The sequence below is a fragment of the Wolffia australiana genome, chromosome 1 (genome assembly GCF_029677425.1).
Source record: "Wolffia australiana isolate 7733 chromosome 1, ASM2967742v1".
Classification (NCBI taxonomy): Eukaryota; Viridiplantae; Streptophyta; class Magnoliopsida; order Alismatales; family Araceae; genus Wolffia; species Wolffia australiana.
Window position 1 is genome coordinate 2,697,482 of NC_135835.1, and position 25,426 is coordinate 2,722,907.

At 41.0% G+C, this 25,426-nt stretch overlaps 1 protein-coding gene across 1 annotated transcript; it reads right to left on the reverse strand.

Annotated features, from left to right (window-relative positions):
• Window positions 1–16,765: 16,765 nt before the first annotated feature.
• LOC144701452 (large ribosomal subunit protein uL23) lies at window positions 16,766–17,979 on the reverse strand. The gene is made up of 4 exons (XM_078573261.1): window positions 17,863–17,979; window positions 17,694–17,734; window positions 17,153–17,513; window positions 16,766–16,973 (listed from the first exon to the last, which is right to left on the reverse strand). The coding sequence occupies exons 2-4, from the start codon at window positions 17,710–17,712 to the stop codon at window positions 16,889–16,891; spliced, it is 465 nt and encodes a 154-aa protein (XP_078429387.1). The 5' UTR covers window positions 17,713–17,734; window positions 17,863–17,979; the 3' UTR covers window positions 16,766–16,888.
• Window positions 17,980–25,426: the final 7,447 nt, after the last annotated feature.

The following is a 25,426-nucleotide window of genomic DNA, read 5'->3' on the forward strand; positions in this document are numbered from 1 at the left end:
GTCGACAGCCAGGGTGAATTATGCTCATTTTTTTTTCATGTTTTAATTTTTCTCGTCTTCTTCGTTAGTTGTTTTTTGTGCTTTCGGACTCATCGATTCACCTTCGTCGTCATGCGACGCATTCATTGTTTTGTATGTGTGTCTTTGTCATCATGTCGGGAGGGGGCCTTAGCCATTTGGACCCCCTCCCTTTTTCCCTTTTCTTTTTATGTTTAGTTTTCTTTATTTTTGTAATGGGGTTCCTATTATATAAGGGCCCCCTTAATGGACTTCAACTTCCCCCCCCCCCCACCCCACCCCCACCCCCCTTATGGGTCCTCGTAGGGCCCATTAACCTCCCCTTATAAAGGAAAAGGGGCGCCTTGGAGAGCCTTGATGGATATTATGTAGCCGTCAAGCCAATCACACTACCGTGTTTATTTAAGTTCATTGAATAAAATATTAGCATTCATTATTATTATGTATGATGTTTATAATGAAGTCCATGAATACGTGCAATGATGTAGTGAATTATGATGAGATCATAATACAATGATCACTAGTCTTTAAACATGTATTCTAAATATTCCTATTTTATGGATAATCAAGACGGACATCAAATTATCCTGATAGAATAGCACTAGCTGATCGTACTTATACAATAAGTATAGCTGATCATGTGGCTATTAGTGTGGCGACACTAAGGACAGATAGTGGGTGATCTTTGGAGAAAGAGTTCACTAAATTGATCCGTACGAATCCCTAAATGGTATTATACCTAAACGTCAATCAGGTTGATTCAAGTCACATTTGTATAAGTGATCCACTGACCTGAGACACCAAGGACATCTCGTGAGTGGACGACTACGTTTTAACTGTGACTTACGAGCCTCTAATCATGGGATTCAAATAAGTTATGGATCAGATGTAATAAGAAGCTTACAGAGATGATTGAGTGGTCAAGATGGGATCATCTGCCCTCGGAGATTGACTCGAGGAAGACGATGCAGAAAAATCCTTGGCCAGGGTATTGAGGATATTGGAGAAGGCATTCTCCAATGTCCTCGTTATGCATCAGTACTAATCGAATGATGAATTAGGGTTTGATGATAAACCATACCCTAAGTCGTTCGAGAGTCTCACGCGGATGATAGATTATGCATATACGGTAACCGATGATGGTAAAGCTTCCATGAGAGAGTTTGAAACTACTCAATATCTTCTAAAGCGTGAGGTGTAGCTTGGCACCCCACGGGCTGGAAACTTAACCAATCAATTGGGTTAAATCGGACCTTATTTAATTAATCTATATGTCGATATAGTTAATTAATAAGGTTGTTCAATAAATTTTATTAGGCCATTAAAGTTATTAACTAGAACGATACATGGGCCTAGAGGGTCACACGCACAAGGTCATAAGGGCATTGGTGGATATATTTTACTTTGGAGGATTTTTTGAGAAAAACCTTAAGTGAAATATAAAGAGGGAAAGGGGTCCCATTTTAAGCACCCATGTAAGCCTGATTTGAGAGCCCCTCCTTTCTTCATTCTCTACATCAACCAAGGAGAGAGTATCCAAGAAGAGTTGAAGAGGAAGAGGTGGAGATCCAAGCGTGTGGATACTTCTAGAGGCCAAACGCGTGAACGGCTTGAGAACAATCTCAAAGTGAGCATGTCAAGGTTGGAATAAGTACCCCAAAATGTACACTCAATATTTTGTTTTAAAGATTGATTGTGAATCGATCGACACGCTTCCGCATCCATGCAGCGTGTTTTCCATGGACGAACCAAGGCACAGAACCCAACAAGCCTTAGACCAGGAATTCATATCGTGAGGAGTGTTTTGTTTGTTTTCTTTGTCTCATCCTCTTGAAAGAAAGAAGAGAGAGGGAGGAACGAGGTGAGGAGGGTCCACGGAGGTTAAAGAGGACGGCCACAAGAAAACCAAGCCACCAACAGGGCTGGATGTGACTCTTGCTGACCCTCAGGGTGGCCCCTAAACCCCGCGGTGCACTGGTGGACCGTTCACTCACTAATGACATCCTTGTTTCCATGCCGCGAGCTCGCGGTGCTGCCGGGAAGATCAGGGCTCCCAATTTTGGTAACCCACTGTACGTGCGACCTGCTCACGGTGCACCCTACCCATCGACCAGTCTTTATTCTGCGATCTTCTTGGGGATTGACTTCAACCTAGGTCGAGGTGTCGATCTTGACCGTGCGAAGACTGGTTTCCGCCGTGCCTGATTGAACCACGCGGAGGTCAATTTGTCCCCAGATTGGTGGCCTGGACGGCATCATGAGGGCATTACAATGCCCGATCCATCGTGAGACTTGGTCGTGTGCCTTGACGGGAAGATTGGTTAGCCTACCGTCCTCAGATCGTTGGAGTGCTATCTGGGAACTGTCAATCAGTCACCACCCCGTTGCGCTGACTCAGGTCACGGCACTCCCTCTTGCCACGAGTGCCCGACCAAGCCAACTTTTAACCAAGTTGAGTCACCGTGGGTTGTCCAGAGAACCCATTAGACCTTGGTATTGCCCCCTACGCCAACCGTCAACGGATCTGACCGGGTTGCTTCACGCACCGCCTGCGCACCTATTGATTGTGCGCTCGTCGTGCGCTGCCATCCACGTTGAACTCTTTCGGATGACCCGTGTCTGGTCTGTCTGGGGTTCATGCCGACAGCCCTTGCACTCCTCCCCCTCCTCGCCTCCGCTCTTCTCATTGTTGCTCCTGCGATATGTTGCCAGCCGAGCCGATGATGCTTTCTGGCTTTTCTCCACAGCAACACGCTCCAGCTGCCGCCATTGATGAAGAATCTGCACATGAGCCACGGGTCGATGAGGTACGTTGTCCTCTACTAGGGAACAGCACGTCCGGGACGTGACGCCCCGAAGGTGATGAGACGGATGACAAGCAGTGACGAACGGTGACGTGACAAAATGTTTGTCACGTCACCGTCACGTCATGCGCCCGAGGATTTTCAAAAAAATCCGTCACGTACCCGTCACGCATCTACGCATCCTTGTTCCGTCACGTCACCGTCACAGTGACGGCGTCACCGTCATTGGTGACAGAAATTACAAATTTATGTGAAATAATTATAATTATTATTATTTCTTTTAATATGTTATTATTTCACTTACTATTTAACGTACATTCTCCTCTTCTTCTCTACGTTGATTTCACTTTCTTCTTCTCTGCCGTCGATGGGTCGAAGCCCCCTGGACCTTAGGTTGAAGCCTGGAACAGCAGCTGGAGATGGGGAAGGCAAAAAAGAGGAAAGAGCTTTCTGAAGAAATAGAGATGAAAATTCGACGGTGGACTACACCGATAGGCGGAGTGCAAGGAGGCAAAGATGGCAGAGTCCTTCTCTGGGCCATTGAACGACCATGGATGAATCTCCACTACAGATCTTCTCAAGAGGAACTGACAGTCCTTAGATTGAACGTTCACCGATACGCTGGCAAGATTAGTGTCTACGAGGGCGTGACACCTGAGAAGGTTGGCCAAGCATTCTCATCTCAATTTGAGTATGAAAATAATGAAATTGCTTTTTCATATTCTTTTAGTCATCGGGTTATTTCAAATCGGCTTGATCTTCATCTTAGATCCCCATTTGAGTTTTTTTTATTTTTGGGGGAAAGGGAATAGATGTAAATTTCATTTTTTTTCTTGTTGGGTCTGTCAATTTTGGAATGATTGAGACTGTCTGTCATAGGCCTTCTATGATTGATTAGTTTTAACAGAATTCTATCATGATTCATCCGATATTGGTTTAATTGAAAGTGAACCAAGTATCAGTTTCTATCGTGATTTGTACGATATTGGTTTAATCGAAAGGGAATAGATCTATCGCTATATACCTCATCATTCCCTCTTCACTCTCACACCCTCTTCATTCTCTCCACCTTACTTTCTCTCATTCCCTTTTCACTCTCACACTCTATTCACTCTCTCCTCTCTTACTGTCTTTCATTCTCTCTTCACTCTCACACCCTCTTCATTCTCTCCTGTCTTACTCTCTCTCATTCTCACGCCCTCTTCATTCTCTCCACTCTTACTTTCTCTCATTCCCTCTTCACTCTCACACTCTATTCACTCTCTCCTCTCTTACTGTCTCTCATTCTCTCTTCACTCTCACACTCTCTTCTCTCTCACCATCTCTCTTACCTCTCTTACTCTCTCTCATTCTCTCTTCACTCCCACACTCTCTTTACTCTCACCCTCTCTCTGAACTCTCTTACGCTCTCTCATTCTCTATTCACTCTCTCCTCTCTCTCCTGTCTCTCATTCTCTCTTCTCTCTCACCCTCTCTCTCTGTCTTCTCTATCACCCTCTCTCCTCTTTTACTCTTCCATTCTCACTCTCACACTCTCTTCTCTCTCACTCTCTCTCTCATTCTCTCTTCACTCTCTTCTCTCTCACCCTCTCTCTCACCCTGTCTTCTCTATCACCCTCTCTCCTCTTTTACTCTTCCATTCTCACTCTCACACTCTCTTCTCTCTCACCCTCTCTCTCCTCTTCCTCTCTCTCTCATTCTCTCTTCACTCTCTTCTCTATCACCCTCTCTCCTCTTTTACTCTTCCATTCTCACTCTCACACTCTCTTCTCTCTCACCCTCTCTCTCCTCTTCCTCTCTCTCTCATTCTCTCTCCTCTTCCTCTCTCTCTCATTCTCTCTCCACTCTCTTCTCTCTCACCCTCTTTCTCCTCTTCCTCTCTATCACCCTCTCTCCTCTTTTACTCTTCCATTCTCACTCTCACACCCTCTTCTCTTTCACCCTCTCTCTCATCTTCCTCTCTCTCTCATTCTCTCTTCACTCTCTTCTCTCTCACCCTCTCTCCTATTTTACTCTTCCATTCTCACTCTCACACCCTCTTCATTCTCTCTTTTTCCTCACTCTTCTCTCCCATACACTTTTTCTCATTCTTCTCCTTCTTCTTTTCTTTGTCCCTTATTTTTATTTCTTCTCTCTCTCTCTCTCCTTCTCATCGTTCTATTTTCTCCTTGATCTTGTTTCTCACTCTTATGTCCCACTCTCATTTTCTCATTCTTCTGTCTATCTTCTCTATCTTCTCACGCTAAGCAAAGCACCTTGAATGGTGTAGATTTTTTAGCCGACTGGAATGGCGTGTTAGAGATAAATCTTTTCAATGAAGATTTTGATATGTGCTTATCTAGTTAGTTTTTATTTTTGTGGAAAATGCTTGCAAATGCCTTATAAGTACTTGACAGTTTCATTAGACGTTTGTGAAATGTGAAAAGTTTCACCACTTTAGTCGCAATTTTTAAATCATAGATGAAGCATCCATAGCTTTGAATTATACCTTTATTAGAAATGAGGATGAAAAGTTAATGACTGTAAAACACATGGAGATTGGATGTTGAATCTTCTTTGAAAAGGTATGTTTTTTCAGATAAGCTAATAGAGGGCATGGCATCCTTAGTTCTTCGAGATAGATGGATCCCTTAATGTGAAGCATTTAGTCCTTCATTAAAAGATAACTTTATGAGTGAATAAATGAGTTCTTTCACCTGTTTCCCTAGGACATAGTCGGCAATGGGCACTCCAAGTGGCAACGTGTGCGTTGACTTAGCCGTAGAGTCCTCGGAAGAGGATATACATGAAACGGCCCTACTGGTGGTAGGGCTGTCACGTCTCAAACATAAAGGGAAGGCTGAAATACTGCGGCACTTCACCGAGGTAGGGTCATGCCTACTATGACGTGACCAAAAAGTTGACCCATTGCGCAATACGTTGAAGCGGCAAAAGGACGGGTCTACGAACATCTTCTGGAGGCATCTGGAGTGCAGCCATAGCAGAATATACATCAAGATGAAGGGGACTAATCTAGATCAATGTACAATAATTGAGGTGTACGGATAGGGTGGTGTCGTCAAGACGACGCTGGAGAAGACTAAGGAGGTTATAGCGCAGTTTGTCTATCTCACGGACTCCCCATGGGCTATAGTAGACAACGTGGGGTTCAAGATTATGTGGAAGTATGCCACGGAGATGACAGTTGACCCGCCAGGTTTGAAGGCAATAAAGGATGCAACGCGTAGGCTATATGGGACCATGAAGAGAACGCTCGTACATTTATTGGCAGATGTCCCCAGGGTCTCCCTAACGGTTGATGCGTAGACCGCCGAGAATTCCTGTGGTCTTCTCGGCATCACGGTTCACTAGGTGAACAATCGGTGGGAACTATGTGAACGTGTACTTGCTATACGCGAGCTAGTCGGCAAACACAATGGCGAGAATATGAGCACATTAGTGATCCAAGCATTGGAAGACTTCGGATTGAAGACGAAGGTCGGCACCTCCTAGTCTGGCTTCATTTTAGGCTCGTACTACCATATTGAAAGACTGAAATTTTTATCATGCAGGTTGGTTCGATCACTCTCCGACAATGCATCAAGCAATGGGCGGATGATTATGCTGCTCGCAAAGGAACTCAAGCCAATTAATGACCGTTTCACTGAGGACCGACATATCCCCTGTGCTGCCCACGTGTTGAACATCATCGTCCAGGCTGCACTACAGTCATTACGTATAACAGTGACCACACATCCTCCTAAGACAGCTAACAGCAGCGTATCAGACGCAGCATATGAAGCTGATTACGACGCTGATACAGACGACTTGGATGACATGCGAAAGGTTGCACCAAGTCATGCAGAAATGGTCAGCCATGATTGTGGCCTCATCCTGGGAGATGCGATTGCTAGTGTTTGGCAATTAGTCACGGGCATCTGAGCATCGACACAATGACGACAACATTACATGAAGACATGCAACGACATGGGGAAGAATCACAACCAACTTCTGTTAGATTGCCCGACGCGGTGGAACAGTACGCATGACATGTTGCATGCTGCATTGGAGAAGAGAGAAGTTGTGGTTTTTATGGCATTACAGATCATGTCGGTGACAGATAAGGACAACAGAATCTCACGTGAGGAGTGGGAAATGTTGGCAGACTTCCGTGACATTTTAGGGCCCTTTTATCGGATGACAAAATACGTTAGTGGCTCGAAGACTGAGAGTCATGGAAGTGATCCGCATCTTGAAGGCGCTAATGCGACATATCGAAAAGATCTTGCTAAAGTTCGATGTCTATAATTTTCACATCGGGAAGAAGGATGACTGCCACACAAATTGCGTCCATTCGCAAAGCTTGCAAGAGCATGAAGTCGAAGATGTTCAAATATGAGAGGATGATTTCGAAGAACCATGCAACGACGACAGCTGCAATTCTTGACCCTTTCAACGAGGGAGCGTCACTTGATTCTATTGGCATTTAGGAAGCACTGGCATTTGTCCGCCGACTTATGCCCCAACACAGTGAGCAAGACCTAATTTGCAGCGACCCCGAGGATGAGGACTGGCTCGTAGAACTTATTGATGGTGTAGCACCATCTAGAGAGAAGGAATGATGAGTATCAACTCCAGCCGAGGAATTGGAGGCGTATCTACAATCAACGGAGAGGAAGGACAACGAGACAACATTGGGATGGTGGGCACGTATTGGTGTACGAACCTACCCACGCCTTTCTACACTTGCGCAAGAATTTCTATCAGTATGTGAAACTTGTGCCCCAGCAGAACATTTATTCTCGGTGGGATGTGTAGTTGTCACTTTCAAGCGGGTACGTCTTAGTGCTGAAAGCATCGAGCTCTTGGTTACAGTGAAGTGTTGGTTACATGCAGAGAATGCTCACCTATGCGATGGGGATAGGGCGGATGACTTGCCTGACGACGAAGACTAGTGTAAGTATTTACTCTTAATTTATTTCTATCGATCCGATCATCTAATGTAATTTCAATGGTAATTTTTTTTGCAGCATCATCAATTTTTGTGGGGAAAATTGACACCGTAAGTTTCTTCTAGCCGATTGTGCTCCATCTTTTACTATCGTGTTCTTAACTTTGTAATGAAAAAAGAAATTAACCCTTTTTTGTGATGTAGTTGATCTTATTCACTCGCTTAGCACTCTGTATGTTTATTTCATTTCAACAAAACATATTTCTATGAAAACAGTTAACCTACGAAACCAGAAAAGGAAGGTCCACCCTCTCGCCCTAGTTTGGCGACGCATCGGAAATGGGCTCTTCTAAGGTGGAATGTCATCTATTCAACAGTAATTTTGTGATTTATTTTATCTTATTTACATTCTCTGAATTCTTTCGATTTGATGACAGCATATGTTATTAGTAGATATATTGCAGAGCTTTTATGTTCTTTCTTTCATTTATCATTGACTAGTGCACCAAGTTTCCGTCCTTGTTTGGGGATGAAGATTCCATGGATAAATGTTTTGGTCTATGTTACTTATATATCTGAAAATTTTAAGGGTAAGAACTAGATAGACAAAAAGGGGGAAGTAAATTACTTATTCTCTTTGAAATTGATATCAGGTATTATGTAGTGAACTTTGAAGTGAAATTGTTAGTTATTTGTAAAGCGACGCATGAATCAAAGAATATTCGATGGGATCAAGCATTCCTCTCTGAAATTCGATTTGATATAGTAATAAAAATTCAAAAGTGGATTTGAAATTCGATTTGAAATTCAATCAGTCTGATCAGAAATTTGATTCTGACTTGATCCATAATTGGATCAGATCGAATTTAATAATCCGGCCAATTGTTCAGATTGAATAACCCAAACTAATTATTCGTATCATGAAAAATTTCGACCATTATGGTTCTTTGTTCCAATTTTTTTTAACTTGAGGTGTCCCTTTGGAATTTGAATAGAAAATTATGTATTTTGGGTATCTGCAGAATCTCTCACCACAAATATTGAAACTGTGCATGACATAAAACACAAGTACATTCAGACCGTTTAGTCATTCTTAATGTTTTATCTCTCCTCAGAGTCCATTTTCTCTAACTCTTTGAATTGCTATCTTATTTGTCAGTCATCCGATTTATGTGTTCTTTGCCTTGTCGAAAATATCACGGTGTCTACTTTCCAAACATATATGGACCCTCTGTGAAACCTCTTTTCATCATCTGATTAACCACAATTCAAAACATGAAACCATCAGATTTGCCGTCGCTCCACCTAATTCCTTGGAGATTTGAAATTGAATTGCTGCTTTACTAAATTTGAAATTTAAGTCTTGATATATTTCTTTTTGAAGTGTGATCTGCGTTTATCAGAAAATATATAAATCTATAAGTTACTCGCTGACTGAATGAATTGTGAAAGGCATTTTGTTTTTTACCTTGAGGTGTCCCTTTGAAATTTGAATAGAAAATTATGTATTTTGGGTATCCACACAATCTGTCAACACAAATATTGAAACTGTACATCACTCAAAACGAGATCAGGTCTTCATTTTCTGCAAAGGTACGATCTCTGTTCAAAATGGAAACACCATAGAGTTTTCAAATTTTCATTCAATTAATCTCTTTCATTCTTTCAATTATGCCTTCGATTGCATAGCAAGTGGAGAAGCTGGTCCCAAACGCTACTCTTCAAGTAACAGGAGCAGTTGGTTGGAGCCTGGAGGAGAGAGGGCCTTGGTTCCAAGAAAAATGGGCTGATTTGATATTTTTACAGTTTCAAATTCCTTTTGTCATTACGTTATCTTGACCAAACTTCAAAACAGATTCCTTCTTCATAATCAGTTTCTAAATTTCGGCATTTTCTCTATCGTTATATTAATTTATTATATCTTCTCTCTATCACTGGTGAGTCACTAAATTTTTCAATACATTATTAAATTAATATATTAATATGACTTCTTGACGACTGCATCAACAGGTTAATTATTTCACATTCTTAAAAAAATTATAATTTATTCAAAATATTTTAGCTAAATTTTTAAATTCCCAACCAAGCACTTAAATCTTAAGTTACTTATATGACGTCAACAATTTTGGTATCCTAACATATTAAACCATAAGACAGTAAATACTACATTTTTCCAACAGGATATTAATTTATTAAATTATTCTACTAGGATAATTCATTATTTAAAAGTAACTAAATTTTTGAAATCTGTAAAAAGAAATTATTCAATTTTATTGGACTTTGCGTTTATAAATCCTTAATTTCTCGGTCAATAAATTAATTGATACAACAAATTTCTTACATCCCCTGACAAGTGGCAACAAATTAGTTGTCTCACTTTTCTGTGAACAAATTATTCATTATATTCTTTAATTTTTCAGTCATGAACTTAATTAATAAATTATCTACATTCAAAATTTTAGGTCAATAATTTGATTATCATAACATATTAAACCATACATCTCATATTAAACAATATAATTATTACCATCTATTTAATAATAAAATATAATTGTATTAAAATTCCATCACGGAGGTCATCCGTGACGGAATTTTTGTCACGTCACGCGTCCGGATTACCCCATCACAATCACATCACCGGTACGGGCAACCCGTCATGCGTCACCGTCACCGTCACCATCACGTCATCTGTCACGTGTCTGTCACGGTGACGCGTGACGTGACGGATGACGTTTGATGATCCATATCCTCTACCCGCTCGTTATTTTATTCCTTGCAGTATATTTTTGAATTGACTCCACTACGCTCGTTCTAGGTAGGTGAGAGAGGAAATTGAGAGAAAACTACAATAAGTGAGCGTCTTTACCGGTATTGATGAGCCCGTCCTTTACATGGGGGCCCCTACGGATTGACTCCATTTGGTGTTGTAGTCACCTTCGTCCCCTCCGACGAGGTTTGAGAGGCCACCGTCGTTGTCACTCGACGACCCCCTTCGGGGCTCAGAGCTCGGCATCTCCACTGAGTCAGGCCTGAAAGTACGACCCATAGGACACATTCATTTGCATCATAGTTACATCACCCCGTTAGGGTTATTTTATCCATCAGACGACGACGTCATCGACGTCCGACTTCACTATCTAGGTACCGAGCAATAGACTCGGTACCAACCAAACGACATCCTAGATGATGTCTGGCATCAAATTGGTATAAGAGCATCGTCTTGATACCCACACAGATGACGACACAACCATTGTCCGGCATCAGGGACCATCATGACCCCTATAAAGGGAGGATGGGCCCATCATGAGATTCTACTAGCAAAGTATATACCTTATGTTTGAGGCTCAATCGATATACATTCTAATTTTAGGATCTTCATAATCATCAGTGTCCACTTTGGCATCTGGTATATCAATAAGGTTCAATTCAGATCAAAATTTTCTTTGTCTTATCAGTTTTATTTAGAGGTAGATAGGCAATGGAAGCTGGGTTGAAGCTGCCAATAAACCATATTCACCTTTAGTCATGCTATTTTCAAGATGAGGAGCTAAGGTATTTTGACAAACATCTGTCATAGAGATAAACTTATGGTTTATCCACCAAGGGAGTAGAATATTATATGTATAAATGGTATATGTATAAATGCTATGTGTAAGGATTATTTTGACAAATGTTATATGTAAGGATAATTCTTACATTCTTTCTGTTGTGCAGGCTAACTTTCTGATGCTCTTACAATGACAGTCGCACAGAACCAATTCTTTCTTTATGGAAAAATCTGGACATTGACCCCTTGTATGAGCTTGAGGGGAAAAATAACAGAATTATATGTGTATAATGCCAGATATTTCAATCAAATAATAAGAAAAAATTATGCATATGAATATATGTGTACATGATGTTGAATAATATAATTACATAAATATTATGATCAAGGTTAAAAATGCAACCTGGGGCGATCTAGGGCGGCGGCCTTGGGCTGCTTTGGGCGGCAGCTTGGGGCGGTCTTGGGTGGTGGCCCTGGGCGGCCAAGGACGGGCAGCCTTGGCACTCCTGAGCGAGGGATAGAGAGGGGGAAGAGAGAAGAGAGATGGAGAGGAAGGGGAAGACGACAGCCGGCGACGCGAGGCGGTGACGGCGGCAGTAGGGTTGGAGTAGGGATAGGGGAGGCTGGGAAATCCTCCAAGAAGAGTTAGAAACAAACTCAATTCTTGAATAATGACTGCCCTAACTGTTTCTTGAAACAATGGCCTATACATATAGGCCTTGGAGGAAAGAGAAAATACAAGTTACTAAAAATAAAGACGAGGGACGTGGTTCGTGGCACGTTAGGAGCAGTTATTGATCTGCCTTTGGCGACGTGTCATGATGCATGAAGGGGCGTGCGTGCGTGGAGACATGCATGGAGATGGTGGCATGTCTTCGGCGGTCATGTTCACTTCAGATGACGATGGTGGCATGTCTGTAGCGGAGGCGTTGACTTCGGTTGATGGTGTCGATGCGTTGGCGTTGTCGCCGCCAGATTGTTAGTAAGAATGACAGTTCTACATTAAATTAGAATAGATATTAAATTTAAATGACACTTCATATTTTCGATAATAATTTATGTATTTATTATTGATAACACCCTAATTTCTGTCTTTATTTCATGTTATTAGCATGATTTTATGCATTTAAATAGCTTAAAATGGGGTTGTTATCATATATTTACATGAAAATAGTGTTTTCAAGTGATTTCTGATTTTTCCCTAATTTTCTGTTAATTTTATGAATTTGAAAGGATTTATTGAAGCTCGAAATAACTATTTTTGAATGAAAACATCAAATTTAATATTTAATTTCGACATTTATCAGCATGGGGATGAATGAGTGAATTTTCTAGAATTTTTTACGAATTTTTAAGATTTTTCTGAGATTTATTTGAAGAGGAAATGTATTTATTCTAAGGAAAAAAGGTATATTTATAAGAAAAAAAGTATTTATATAATTTTCAAACTTTGAAGGGCCTTTTTGCAACATTTCGTTGCAAAAGACCCTGAAAACAGCTCTCGGTCGCCAATGCAGGAGTAAAGATCAAATTTAAAATCTTCCAGGGTTCTATTGCAAATACTTTATTTATTGTTTTATTGTTTTAGAAGAAAAGCGGAGGAGAGAGAATGCGGGAAGGACAGATACACAAATACTTTAGGGCGGCGTTCACTTGCAATTTTTCATTTTATAAAGGGCTTCGTCGGGAAAAAGAGCAAGGAATCTCTCGCGTGTCGACGTGGCACTTTCATGGCCGTCGGATGAGAATCCGATGGGGCGTGAAGAGGGAGAAGCTCTGGGAGGTAAGTTCACCGCCCGTGCGGCGCATGCGACGCGCATGCACGGGCGGTGACGTGGCACATGCGGATTCATCCATGCGGTTTAAAAACCATGTGCCACGTGCAAGCTTAATCTATACAAATAATTTTCTTACCTTTCTATTTCTATTCTTTCTTTTTTCGCCAGGGGGTACGTGGCGCAGTGAGGAATCACCCGCCTGAAGAAATTGAAATGGCGCCGCCAATGAAATGGCGACACCTTAGCGTGCGGTTAGGAAAAATAAATAAATGAATAAATGAATTAATCCAATGGCTCACATTGGTTTAAATTCATTTATTCATAACTTTCGATCTAGAAGTCCGATTGTGACCATTTGTTTATGGATTTGCTCGTATTGATCCCCTCTTTCTATCTGTATGGTTGGATCATTGAGATCAATCCAGTATTGATAGATATTAATTAATTACTAATTAGGGGTAAAATGGTAATTTAATCCATTTTACCTAGGTATAAAAGCCGAATTTCGAGAGGAGGGGATCATTCTTGATGGTTCTCTATCACAGCTGCAAGACAGAGAGGAGCCCCAGCCTGGAACAACTTGTTTGGTACTTTTCCCTTTCATTGTATTTGGATTTTTGTGCATTTTGAATGAAATTAATTTAATTTCTTGTTTCTTCTTCTTGATTCTGATCTGAACTTCTAAATCTAGTTAATGGCTTGAGCGGCATGTACAAGCCCTGATTAGGATTGAGAGGAAAATTTGAGGGATTTAACTAGGCATTAAACTGCATTCCCAAAGAAAAACTCTAAAAATTAGATTTAATTCTTAGGAGATTAAATTACCCACGCTTCATTTCTGAATTATCAAACTTGCAAAAACCAACCAAACTCAAATCAATAATTCCTTCCAACCTCTCTAGTTGAACTCTTTGACCATTTTATTTGGATCAAAGAAGCCAATTTAGAGCTCCCCATTTCTTCTATTCATCTCATCTCTTCTACCCCCCTTTTTTCTAAACTTCTCATTTAATTAGGGTGATTTAATCTTCATTCAAGATCAAATTAACTTTAATTAGTGTCAAATTATTCAAGTTGATCATCAATTGAATTAACTTACTAGCTTCCCTTGGACGACACTCGTACTTATCACTATACATCTGAAGTAGAGTTTTTTATAAATTTTATTGCATAATCCAAAATTCACAACTACAAGGGCTAAAAACTCATAATTTCTACCCCTATTTTTGGCTTATCAATTATATGTTAAATATATATTTATCTTTCAAATCAAGTTGTGTGATACGTTGCCATCCGATTGCCTCGAATGGCAACCAATAAATGTTTCTGGCCAATAATTAGTTGGTCTAAACACTAAAAAAGTTTCATGATGGAATCATAAATTGCTACATCATAATGTGCTAATCATGAGGTGATGTATTCTTATTTTTTGATGCACATGGACAGGTGGCCTAGAAAAAAAGTGTGACTAAAAGTGGAATGAATGTGATTTGAAAGGAAAACACATGGTGACACCACAAAAATTAGCAGTTCAAATTACCATCAATGCTCTAAAACCATCAAAAAATTTTCGAGACATTATCTTACATTCTTAAGTAATAGGAGAAGATCCAGAGATTTTGCGCTCACAAAATGTGTCACCATATCACACATAAAATGCTATATTAAAAAACATTTTTTTCCTTTTCAATTTTTCAATGACACAAAATCTTAAAACAATGCAATGGCACCAATGATGACAAGAAAGATAGAATAAACTAAATCAATTTGTTTTTTTTAGAGATTGATCTAATTTTTGAGTTATTTTTAAGAAGAATACGATGATAAGAAGGATAATAAAAGGACTTAATTATATAATAGAATGAAATAAGGGACGAAGTTATAACAAATAAGATATGTAACAACTAAAAAAATAATTTTTAACATTTAGGATGAAATCGAGAAAGGTAGAGATGAGATATCTAAAAGAGAATATATTATTTACTACATAAGTATCGCTATTATTTATGGATGTTAGAGGTATAATGAAATATATTCATAGTATAATCAAGTAAAGTGTAAAATAGGTAATAGAATATTATTATCCGGCAAATCCGGCAAGTACATCCGCCTAGGTTCATTCGCAGCATGTAGTTACATTCACTTAGCAATTTAACCCGTTGGACGGCGCCATAGACAACGTCCAACATCAGATAGCTTCTAAAACATGTATAAATTATATCACTCCCATCTTTTTATGAACAGTCTTAGATGTCTTTACAGATTTTCCTTTTATGATTCTAAATATAACAAGAACTTTGATCCTCGTGATTCACTCCATGGTTAGTATGAACTTTATCATAATAATTTTCAGTTCACTTGAAGAAATTTCAGATTTTCCTCATCATTCTTTTGAAAATCATAAAACTCCTTATGGGAATGATTTTTCAATATCCTGGAAATGAGAATATTAGATCTCCGTATTTGGAAATGCATAAAATCTGAAAGAATAATTAGTTAGAACGATTTAATTCGAAATGTAATGTCTCAGTTTTGTGATTATTTTCTCAAGTTGTACGAACTGTGAACTACAAACTGAATTCTCATAGTAGAAGCAGCACTTCAAGAGATAATTAAATATATAATCCTGATGAAAAAGATATCCTGAAAAAGATATCCTGAAAAAGATTTCCTCATTATCCTGAAAAAGATATCCAAGAAAGGGATATCTTTTTCAAATGTGGGAGCTTTAGGACAATGTTCCTTCTTTCATGCAACCACAGTTTGAGGATTTTATTTTTGCGAGAAATTGAATAAGATAAAAATGGTGATCATAAAGATTTCTAATGCATATTTACGTTTTAAGAAGCAAGAGATTAATGAAGAGTCACGAGAGTAGGATTGGTGAAATTTGGGTTGATTGTGATGCATTCTATGAATGAATGTTGCGAAAAATATCTGAGTGAATTGCAGGACAAATCACGTTAGAATAATATTTTAAAGAATCTGAGGATTGCAGAGTGGAGCCCTGGATTATGAGAAGAGAAATAATTTTAGGAAAATGTTTGAATTGGAAGTAAATTGAAGAATTACGAAGAAAATATTGTTTACTAATCGGTATCATTTATATGATATTCATTGGAAAACATCCCAAATATTAAGGATTTCTTGTTGAATGGAGCTTGGAAAGTATCTATAATACATACTGGCATCACAATGGTATGGATTTTAAAAATATTTGTATAATGATTAATGATTTAACTAAGATTTAACCCAGACCCGATCGGAGCCAGGTCACTGATCTAACCCCGACTGATCTGATAATGGAATAATTGCTTTGCTCGCAGTCGATTACTCGTGTCATTGATATAAGATAGAAGCATTACCAAGGTTAATGGGGAATTACTCTTCACAGCTTTGTCTATGAGAAAACAGATGAAGAATGACAGTGATGCATGGATCGATCGGCTTAAAATTTTGTAATATGATGGAATTTGCAGTAAAGCGTTGAAGGAAAATAAAGTCCTAACAAGGGAATTTAGTACTAAAACGGTCAACATAAGCAACCTGACGGGCAAATTACTGTAACACGATATCGTCGTGGAAACTGAGTAAAGAGAAATATTGAAGATTATGAAAGATTAATGAAATATGGAAGATTATGGATGATTAATGAATTATGGAAGATTAAGGGCGTTCAAAATTGCGATTATGACCTCGAAATTGCACTAACTACCACAAATTTGTTTCTCGGATCAGCAGCCTTGTTCAATTGTAAAGAGACCAGGATAAACAAAAATTCTAATCAAAAGAAAACCAGAAGAGCATACTCTTAGATGATGCCGATCTTGTTGGCCACGTCCAAGGCATCGTAGTCGGGGGTAAGCCTGACATAGGCCTTCTTCGTCCCATCCGGCCTGGAAAAATCACGCATGATTGACCCACATTACACTTTGATTTAGTTTTCAAAAAAAAAACATTACGATTTGATTCCTAGCTCAGAGTGTCGACGATGACCATTCATTGATAACAAAAGGGTAATCTTTTTTCTTCAAGAAATATAACAAATAGGGTAATTAGAACTGATTCCTCCTACCTGATCAAGGTGTTGACTTTCTTGGCCTGGATGTCGTACATCTTCTTGACGGCGTTCTTGATCTTCTTCTTGTCAGCTCGGATGTCGACGATGAAGACGAGGGTGTTGTTGTCCTCGATTTTCTTCATGGCAGATTCCGTGGTGAGCGGGTACTTGAGAATCTGGAAGTGATCGAGCTTGTTCCTGGAAGGCGCGCTGATTCGGGGGTATTTGGGGTTCCGCTCCTTCTTCAGAGTCTTCGGCCTGTGGAAGGTGACGGAAGTCCTCACTTTCTTGGCCTTCTTCGGGGCGGACGTGCCGGTTTTCACGGCTTTGGCCACCTTCAAGGCCTGCGCCTTGGGATCCCCCTTCTTCGCGGCAGCTGCGAGAACATCAATCGCAAAAAACTTAGAAATTGACTTCGGAATCCGCGCGGATAAATTCGAAGTACAGAGAGAAATGACATTCGAACAAGAGGAAGTCCGATTAGAACAAAAAACACGATAAACGGGCATCGGCAAAACGATCTGATGACGACGAAATAGCAATCAGGAACTGGTACCTTTAGTTGGAGGCGCCATTTATACAGAATAGATCACAAACCTGAGATAATTAGGCGAAAAAAAGAAACAAAAGATTAGAAGAGTGTTCATATATAACAATGTCGACGGATGAAATCTATAGCAGCGTGGTGTCACAGAGAAAATCGTAGTGCGCGTAGAAAATCGTACCGAGGGGTGAACGCGCAACGGCCGGCGACTGGATTAGGGCTTCGGTCGAGCGATGAACACTCGAGTTTTATGGAGATGGAAGAACTAATATATACTCACCCGAAATCCACCATTGAGCCGGTTATTTGACGGCTAGGATTGTCGTTGGTCGAATTTTGAGCGGGCAGAAGTGGGCCGTTTTACGGCCCAGTCCACTAAATGCAGGCCTTTAACGAGCTTGCCACAGAGAGATAAAGAGAGAGCTTTGCCACATAGGCCATCTTTTCTTCTTCTTCTTATTGTTATTATTATTATTATTTATTTTTCTTTTACTTTTTTTATTATATTTTCTCATTCACGTCCTTGTTCATGGTATTCTTTTTCTTCTTCCTGTTTCTTTTGGTTTTCTTATTTCTTATTATGTTTCTTATTGGTTTTTTCCATATGAGATAATGGGTATCGATATCCAGATGTGGGTGTCGATATCTGGATACCGTTTTTGCTACGGATCTGATATACGTCCCAATATCTGGTATCAGCTGAATATTTAATATCTGTCCAATATCATATATCCACTATCTGAAATTGTCTTCATTTCTTTGGATATCGCGGGGATATAGGATTTATATTCCAACTTTTAGCATTCCCTAACCTTCCCATCTTTCCTAAACCCTCCATCTTTAATAGGCTTGTTGGATTTTTTTTATTAGCAAAAACATGGTGTCGGATACGTCCAACCTTGTGGTTATGCCCGTACACTGATCGAGTTGTGTCCTGGATGCCACCCAGAGGGGGTTTTATATATAAAGTGGATTGTTTATCAACATTTTTAGGCGTAGAGCGAGCATAAATATCCCAATTACACTCGGATCCCTCTCGTCCACGCCCATGTGTAGGAAAGGGAAAAGATACATAAGTGATACCTAGTAGGTGCTCTAAGAAGGTCACTCGTGTTGCCGTGTCTTCGGAACCCCCCACGGCGGTGATGATGCATGGAGTGTGTAGAGCTCTCCCCGCTGTCGAGAAGTGTCATCGATGAGGTGCGTCGCGGGGAAATCAATAAAGTGGGAGAGCGAGCGCTCCAGCTCCCACGCTTCATGCAAGACGCCAATAGCGGGGCAAATCTCCAGGAGATGTACGCGTGCCAGCAAGAGTATGGGGAGCCGGCGTAGTAAAGGCGATGCGTGGAGTGCACTCCAACCCGCCATCCGCAGATATCAGCATTGAGGTGCTCGGCAAGTTAGAAGATCAGGCGAGAGGATGAGTTCTCCCGCCGTCATCCCTCCATGCAATCCACCACTCTCGCGACCTCTCCTTCGACAATGTGGGATGCATGCGAAGAGCCGGCAAGCCAAGGCATTCCACGCGGTAGCATCCACGAGTTGTCGGAGGGAGTTCCTGCCAAGAAAAGAAAAATGAGGTAGGGGTATGTGTGTATACTGCGTGGTTGGCAAGAGTATTTGCTGTCTGATTTCCCTCGCGTAGCTAGTGACGGACACTAGTTGTGCGAGGGCTGCACTGCATGATGTCCTGCCAGACCATCTGAATCTGCCACTAGGAGCATTTACCTGCACGAAACATGCCAACTCATACCTGTGAGTCCGATTCTACGACAATATTGTGAAGGTTTCGTTCCTCACAAGGGAGCAAACCATCACGTATCGCCATAGCCTTGGCTACTGTATTAGTCTGAATGCCACAGAAGGACGAAAAAGCAAAAGATAATACTCCCTGTATGGTCATGGAGGATACCGCCCCCTCCAATTAGACCAGGATTCCCTTTGGTCGCACCATCCATGTTCAGCTTGAAGGTGTCGATTGGCGGTGAATGCCAACGAACAATTTTTAGTCAAATGCGGGTAGGGGCGAGGGTCACCAGATTCCCCAAGAGCAAAGGAAGTCACATGCGAGGGCTAAGCTGTGGGCACGAGGAGGTATAAGATGGTGGATGTGCCATATCCATAGCTTGACGCATGATATCCAAGGCGCGCATGGGAGTACTTACAAAAAAGAAGAATTTCGCCCTTTCCATATCTCCCATAGTAAGTAGGCTATGGTGATGTGGAGGAAAGGGCTTTGTTTAAAGCACATTGGTAAGAGATACATCTTGCCAAAACACTCTAACGGTGTGAGAATAGGAGAGGTACCAAGGAGTGGACGCCAATGATGTGTAATTTGACACCAACAGTCTAAGGCAGTCTCACTATGGAAGAAGAGGTGTTCCATAGTCTCAGCTTGCGGAGATGTGGAGGGCAACAATGGCAACGCGAACTGAGGGAGTGACCGATACCGATCATTCAATCGTCAATCGGGAGACCACGACACATGAGTCTCTAGAGGAAGAAGGAGACCTAAGTAATGATCGTCGGATGCCATATGTGACGACCCCACTACTGGATGGGGGCTTTCTCACGAAAATGCTCCCAAGAAGATCTACAGGAGTAGGATCTGTCAAGGGTAAGCATCCAAATAGCACAATCGTGAGTGGTCCCGATGGCAATACTCTAGGCCTAGGATAAAGTGTCTAAGGGGAGGCCATGCTGCTCCCAAAGGTGGCGCGTGTTGCCCGTGAGCAGTTGCGCCACTGTCAATCGGGGGCGATATGGTTCAAAGTGGGGATGGCGGGCTAAGGGTGCATCAGCGAGCCATGTATCATACCAAACATTAATCATGCCTCTACCGACATGCCAGCGTGTGACCTTGGCGACCTCTTGCAAATGTTGCTACCAAGTCCGCCATCTGTGATAGCCCTGGATATCCAACTCTATTACGGGCCCACTCGCCATATTTTGCTAAGATGAAACACCCTACTGGGGACTGCGTGGTGTGCATTCACCACACGAGCTTCTTCTGAAGTATGTCTTGGATGTCCTGAAGGCGTTTGATCCCTAGACCGCCCTCGTCCATCAGCCAACAAGCTTTCTCCTAAGAAACCCAATGGTGGCGACTCTCTCCCTCGAGGTGACCGTACCATAAGAATCGGGCGCACAATCGCTCCACAGAGCGGAGGACTATAAGAGATAGTGAATGGACCGCAAGGGTATATAGCGGAATACTCATGAGGGTGTGTCGGATAAGTTGGATGTGTCCTCCAAGGGATAGAAAACGAAGTTTTCATCCCTCGATTTTCTTTCTCAATTTGGCCAATACGGCATCAAAATAATGATGGCGAGTCCATCCGAGAAAGATAGGGCATATGAGATAATCAAAAGGGAGGCATCCTCGAGAGTATTGGGTGTACTGTTGGATAATTTGAGAGAACTTTACAGTGGTGGAAGGACCGACCATAAAGCTACTCTTTGAGGCATTGACGAGCTGGCCAGAAGCCAGCTCGTATGTAGTGAGGACACTTCATAAGTTCCTTAATGGATTTTTTAGATTCATTGAGGAAAAGGATGGCATCATCTGCAAATAGTGAGTGCGAGAGGATCGGGCATCCCCTTTTCGTAAAATATGGTTGGATGAGGCCTCAGGCGATCGTTCGTGTCAGCGATCAGCTAAAGACCTCCTCCATCAATATGAAAAGTGTGGATGAGATAGGATCACCTTGCCGTAGACCTCTCGTGGTCGTGAAGAAGCCAGTGGAGTTTCTGTCCACCAGGAGAGAAAGTGATTCCCTAATGCAGGCATCGACGAGATTGATGAATGCATCGGTGAACCCAAAGCAACGTAACACTTGGATAAGGAAATTCCATTCAACTCGATCAAAAGCATTTTCCATATCCAATTTGATGATGACATTCAAACTAGCATGATACTGTCATGGATCTGTCGCCCCTTGACAAAACCACACCGTTCAGGTGAGATAAGTCTATCAAGAAAGGTCCCTCGTTGATTTGTAATGATCTTAGATGCAACTTTATAGCATACACTACAAAGACTGATAGGGCGAAAGTCCCTAAATGAAGCTGGGTTTTCCACTTTTGGAATAAGCGCCAAGAAAGTAGATTTCCAATTTCGTGGTATAACTTTGTGTGCAAATACCTCCTTGATAGCAAGCACCAAGTCTGTGCCTACGCTATCCCAGCATGTTATATAGAATTCCGTTGAGAATCCATCTAGTCCTAGAGCCTTGTTCCTACCCAAGGCTTGTTGGATGTATAATGGACTGTCATCTGTTCCGTCCACTCTTTTTATCCGTCATCATCTAAGGCAATGGACGGATAACAGACTGACTTAAGTTCAGTCATCAGTAATCCATCATAGATGAGGAGGATGACCGATGATGTTTATGATGATGGAATTGTGGAAGAATATAGAAAGAACAAAAATAAAAATAAAATATGAAAATAAAAATGACAAGATGGGGATGGCAACTATTGGATGAAGCCGACAATGACCATCCACGATGTGGATGCCAATCGACGATGGTGGGAAAGGTGATCGTCGATGATGTCAAAAAAGACCACTGCCAACGAGGGTAAGACAACTATTTATGTTGTTGTTGACAACAACCATAGATGATTGGGATGACCATCAACACATACAATGACTGCCACCGACATGGATGGCTAGTGCGGATAATGGGGATGATGACAGTCTAAGACGCAGACAATGATCACCGCTTATAGGACAACTAGCACAGATGACGAGGATAATGATTGTCGATAACATGAATGATGGCACTGAGGATGCAAATGACAACCTTTGACAATATGGATGATGATAGTCAATGAGGGGGATGGAGTTGTGACTTTGATGGGGAGGATAATTGGTGATGACATGAATAAGAACCATTGACGATTGGGAAGAGGATTGATGATGACGACCATCAATGATGGGGAATACAATGATGGGGACGAGGAGCAACTATGATGGTGAAAATAGTGATGACTATGATGATGAGACAACCACTACACACGATGGGAACTATGACCATAGACATAGGGGATGACACCTAAAAATGATGGGATGACTAACAATGAAGGACCATTGTCAACACATCTCTCTCACTATCTCTTGCGTGCTGTCTCTCCCTTGCTCTATTTGGGGATTGTCCAACCAATATCCATCCGATATCCGGTATCAGACAACTGATATTCAATATCCGGCAAAAAAAATGGGACAGTGACGGATATCAGATATCTGACGATATTCTTCCTTTAAGAGTAGACGGATATCAAAGACAGATATCGGATGGGTGAGGACGATCCGGATATCGGATTCCAAATTTTGATATCTGGATATCAAAACTGGTATCCGGATATCGATACCCTATATCCTCAGGAAAAATTAATATCGATCAAAGTTATAGACGGTTTATGTTTAAGGCAAATGTTTTTTTTCTATATTCTAAGTTTTTTAATATATACCTTTCAACCTTTTTGTTTTCTTCCATATGGGATAACAAGATTCGGAGTTTAACATTGAACTCCGAATCCTATTGTCCCATATGGAAGAAACAGAAATTTTGAGCTGTATATATAGAATGAGGTAGGAAACATATTAAATAATTTAATAATCTTTTATAAATAATTATTACATTATTACCTTATTTAGGATGAAATAAATAGATAAATTTAATATGTTATTATCTCGTTCAATAAATACAGCTCAAGTTGTCTGTTTTCTTCCATCTGGGACAACAGGATTCGGAGTTTACACTCCGAATCCTGTTATCCCATATGGAAGGAAACAAAAAGATTGAGAGATATATATTAAACATGCTACTTTCTAAATTAAAAGGTTTACTGTTCACCAGCTGGCCCACATATATCCTTTACATTTTGTCGCACAATGACAATGAAATAATGTTTTTAAACAACCTTTCTAAGTTGGATATCGAAATCCGATATCCACGTCCAATATTCGATATCGTCATCCTCCCCGTGAGACGGAGGCGGATGACGACATCGAGACGGATACCGATAACAGATATTGTTACTGTAGCAACCTATATCCAATAACTGGATATCAGAAAAAATGGATACAGAAAATTTGATTTCGGTATGCAGTACACCATCCGTCCCGATACCGTAATCCGATACTGGTATCGAGACGAGCGATCACTAGCTCTATTGCTTGCTCGATGTCTCTTTGTTCTCTCCCTATCTTTACTGACCTCTCTCTCTTGTTGTTTCACTCTCTCCACATATCTCTCACTCTCCATCACTCGCTCTTCTTCTCTCTCTCCCTCTCTTGTTCTCTCTATGTCTCCACACACTATGTCGCTCGCTTGCTCTCTCTCGCTCTCTTGTTCTCTCTATGTCTTGCGCACTATGTTGCTCGCATGATCTCTCTCTCTTGTACTATTTCTCACTTTCTCTATCTCTCTCTCTCTGGCTTGCATGCTCTCTCCCTCACACATACAATCTTTCTCACTTTCTCTCTTGCTTTCTCTTTTTCTCTTTCACTCTCTCTCTCTCATGCATAATCTTTCTCACTCTCTCTCTTGCTCTTTCTCTCTCTCTTTCTCTATCTTTCCCTTGATTGGTATCTCTAGCCCTATTTGAGTATTTAGTATATTTTTTCATCCATCCCCCACCATTTGTTTCCTATTTCACCATGGACAAATGATGTAACAGGCCTGATGATGGAGTTGTGGCAATGATGAAATTTGGACGGATGACAACTTGGCCGAAAGTAAATGATGTGGATAGATGATTGGACAAATGTCCATTCAGTCACGTTCCACCCATCTGAAAGTGTCAATCGTCTTAAGTCCAACAAGCCTAATATATACTTCCTCTCTTTCCTTCCACAACTTCCTCGCTAGAACTAGCAGATGCAACAACTGTCAAGCTTGACCATGGAGTTGAAGGTGATGTCACCAAACCCCCCCTTCGGCAGGGTTGAAGCTTTCCGCCTTCTTCCCTGGTTCGTCGGAGAAGAAGGCAAACCTCCGCAGATATTCCCCCAAGTGCTACGAGCAGAATTCTACCAATCTCATCAATCCATTTTCTGATTTTTTGCATTTTCTTGATTATGAAACAGTTCAATCTTAAAAGTCACGAGAGGAATCATCACTCAAGTTTGCATCTTCTTTGAGAGTTTCTGAAAATCCTAGCAGAAGAATAACCCTAGATCATCATCTTAGCTAGGAAGATGAAGTTGAGGAGATGATCAGCTGCACACTGCCAAAGAAGGATCTTCTACAGAAAGGGAAGTTGTTGTAGTTTGTGATTCAAGCCAACCCTCTCCTTGATAAGCTCCTCGTGGCGGGCTTGATGGAAATATATGTGACCGGCAAGCCAATCACACATTCCACATCTCGTTCCATGTTCATTAATAGAACATATTCATTATAGTGCACGTGTGATACGTATAATGAAGTCCATGAATACATGATCGGACTTAGTGAATTATGATGAGATCGTAATACTGAGATCACTAGTCTTTAAGCATGTGTTCTAAACATTCCTATTCTAAGGATACACGAGAAGGACATCGAAGTATCCGGATAGAATAGCACTATCTAGCCTCACTCATATGATGAGTATGGTCGGTCCCGTAGCCATTAGTGTGGCGACACTAAGGATAGATAGCGGGTGCTCTTTAGTGGAAAGAGTTCACTGAATTGATCTGTACGAATCGCTGAAAGGTATTATACCGAACTGTCAATCAGGTTGATTCACGTCATGGTTGT

Bases quoted from the DNA above. Each gene is read 5' to 3' on its own strand.
- LOC144701452 (XM_078573261.1), bottom strand. The intron at 16,974-17,152 runs GTAGGAGGAATC...TGATTTTTCCAG, and splicing joins AAAGTCAACACCTTGATCAG to GCCGGATGGGACGAAGAAGG.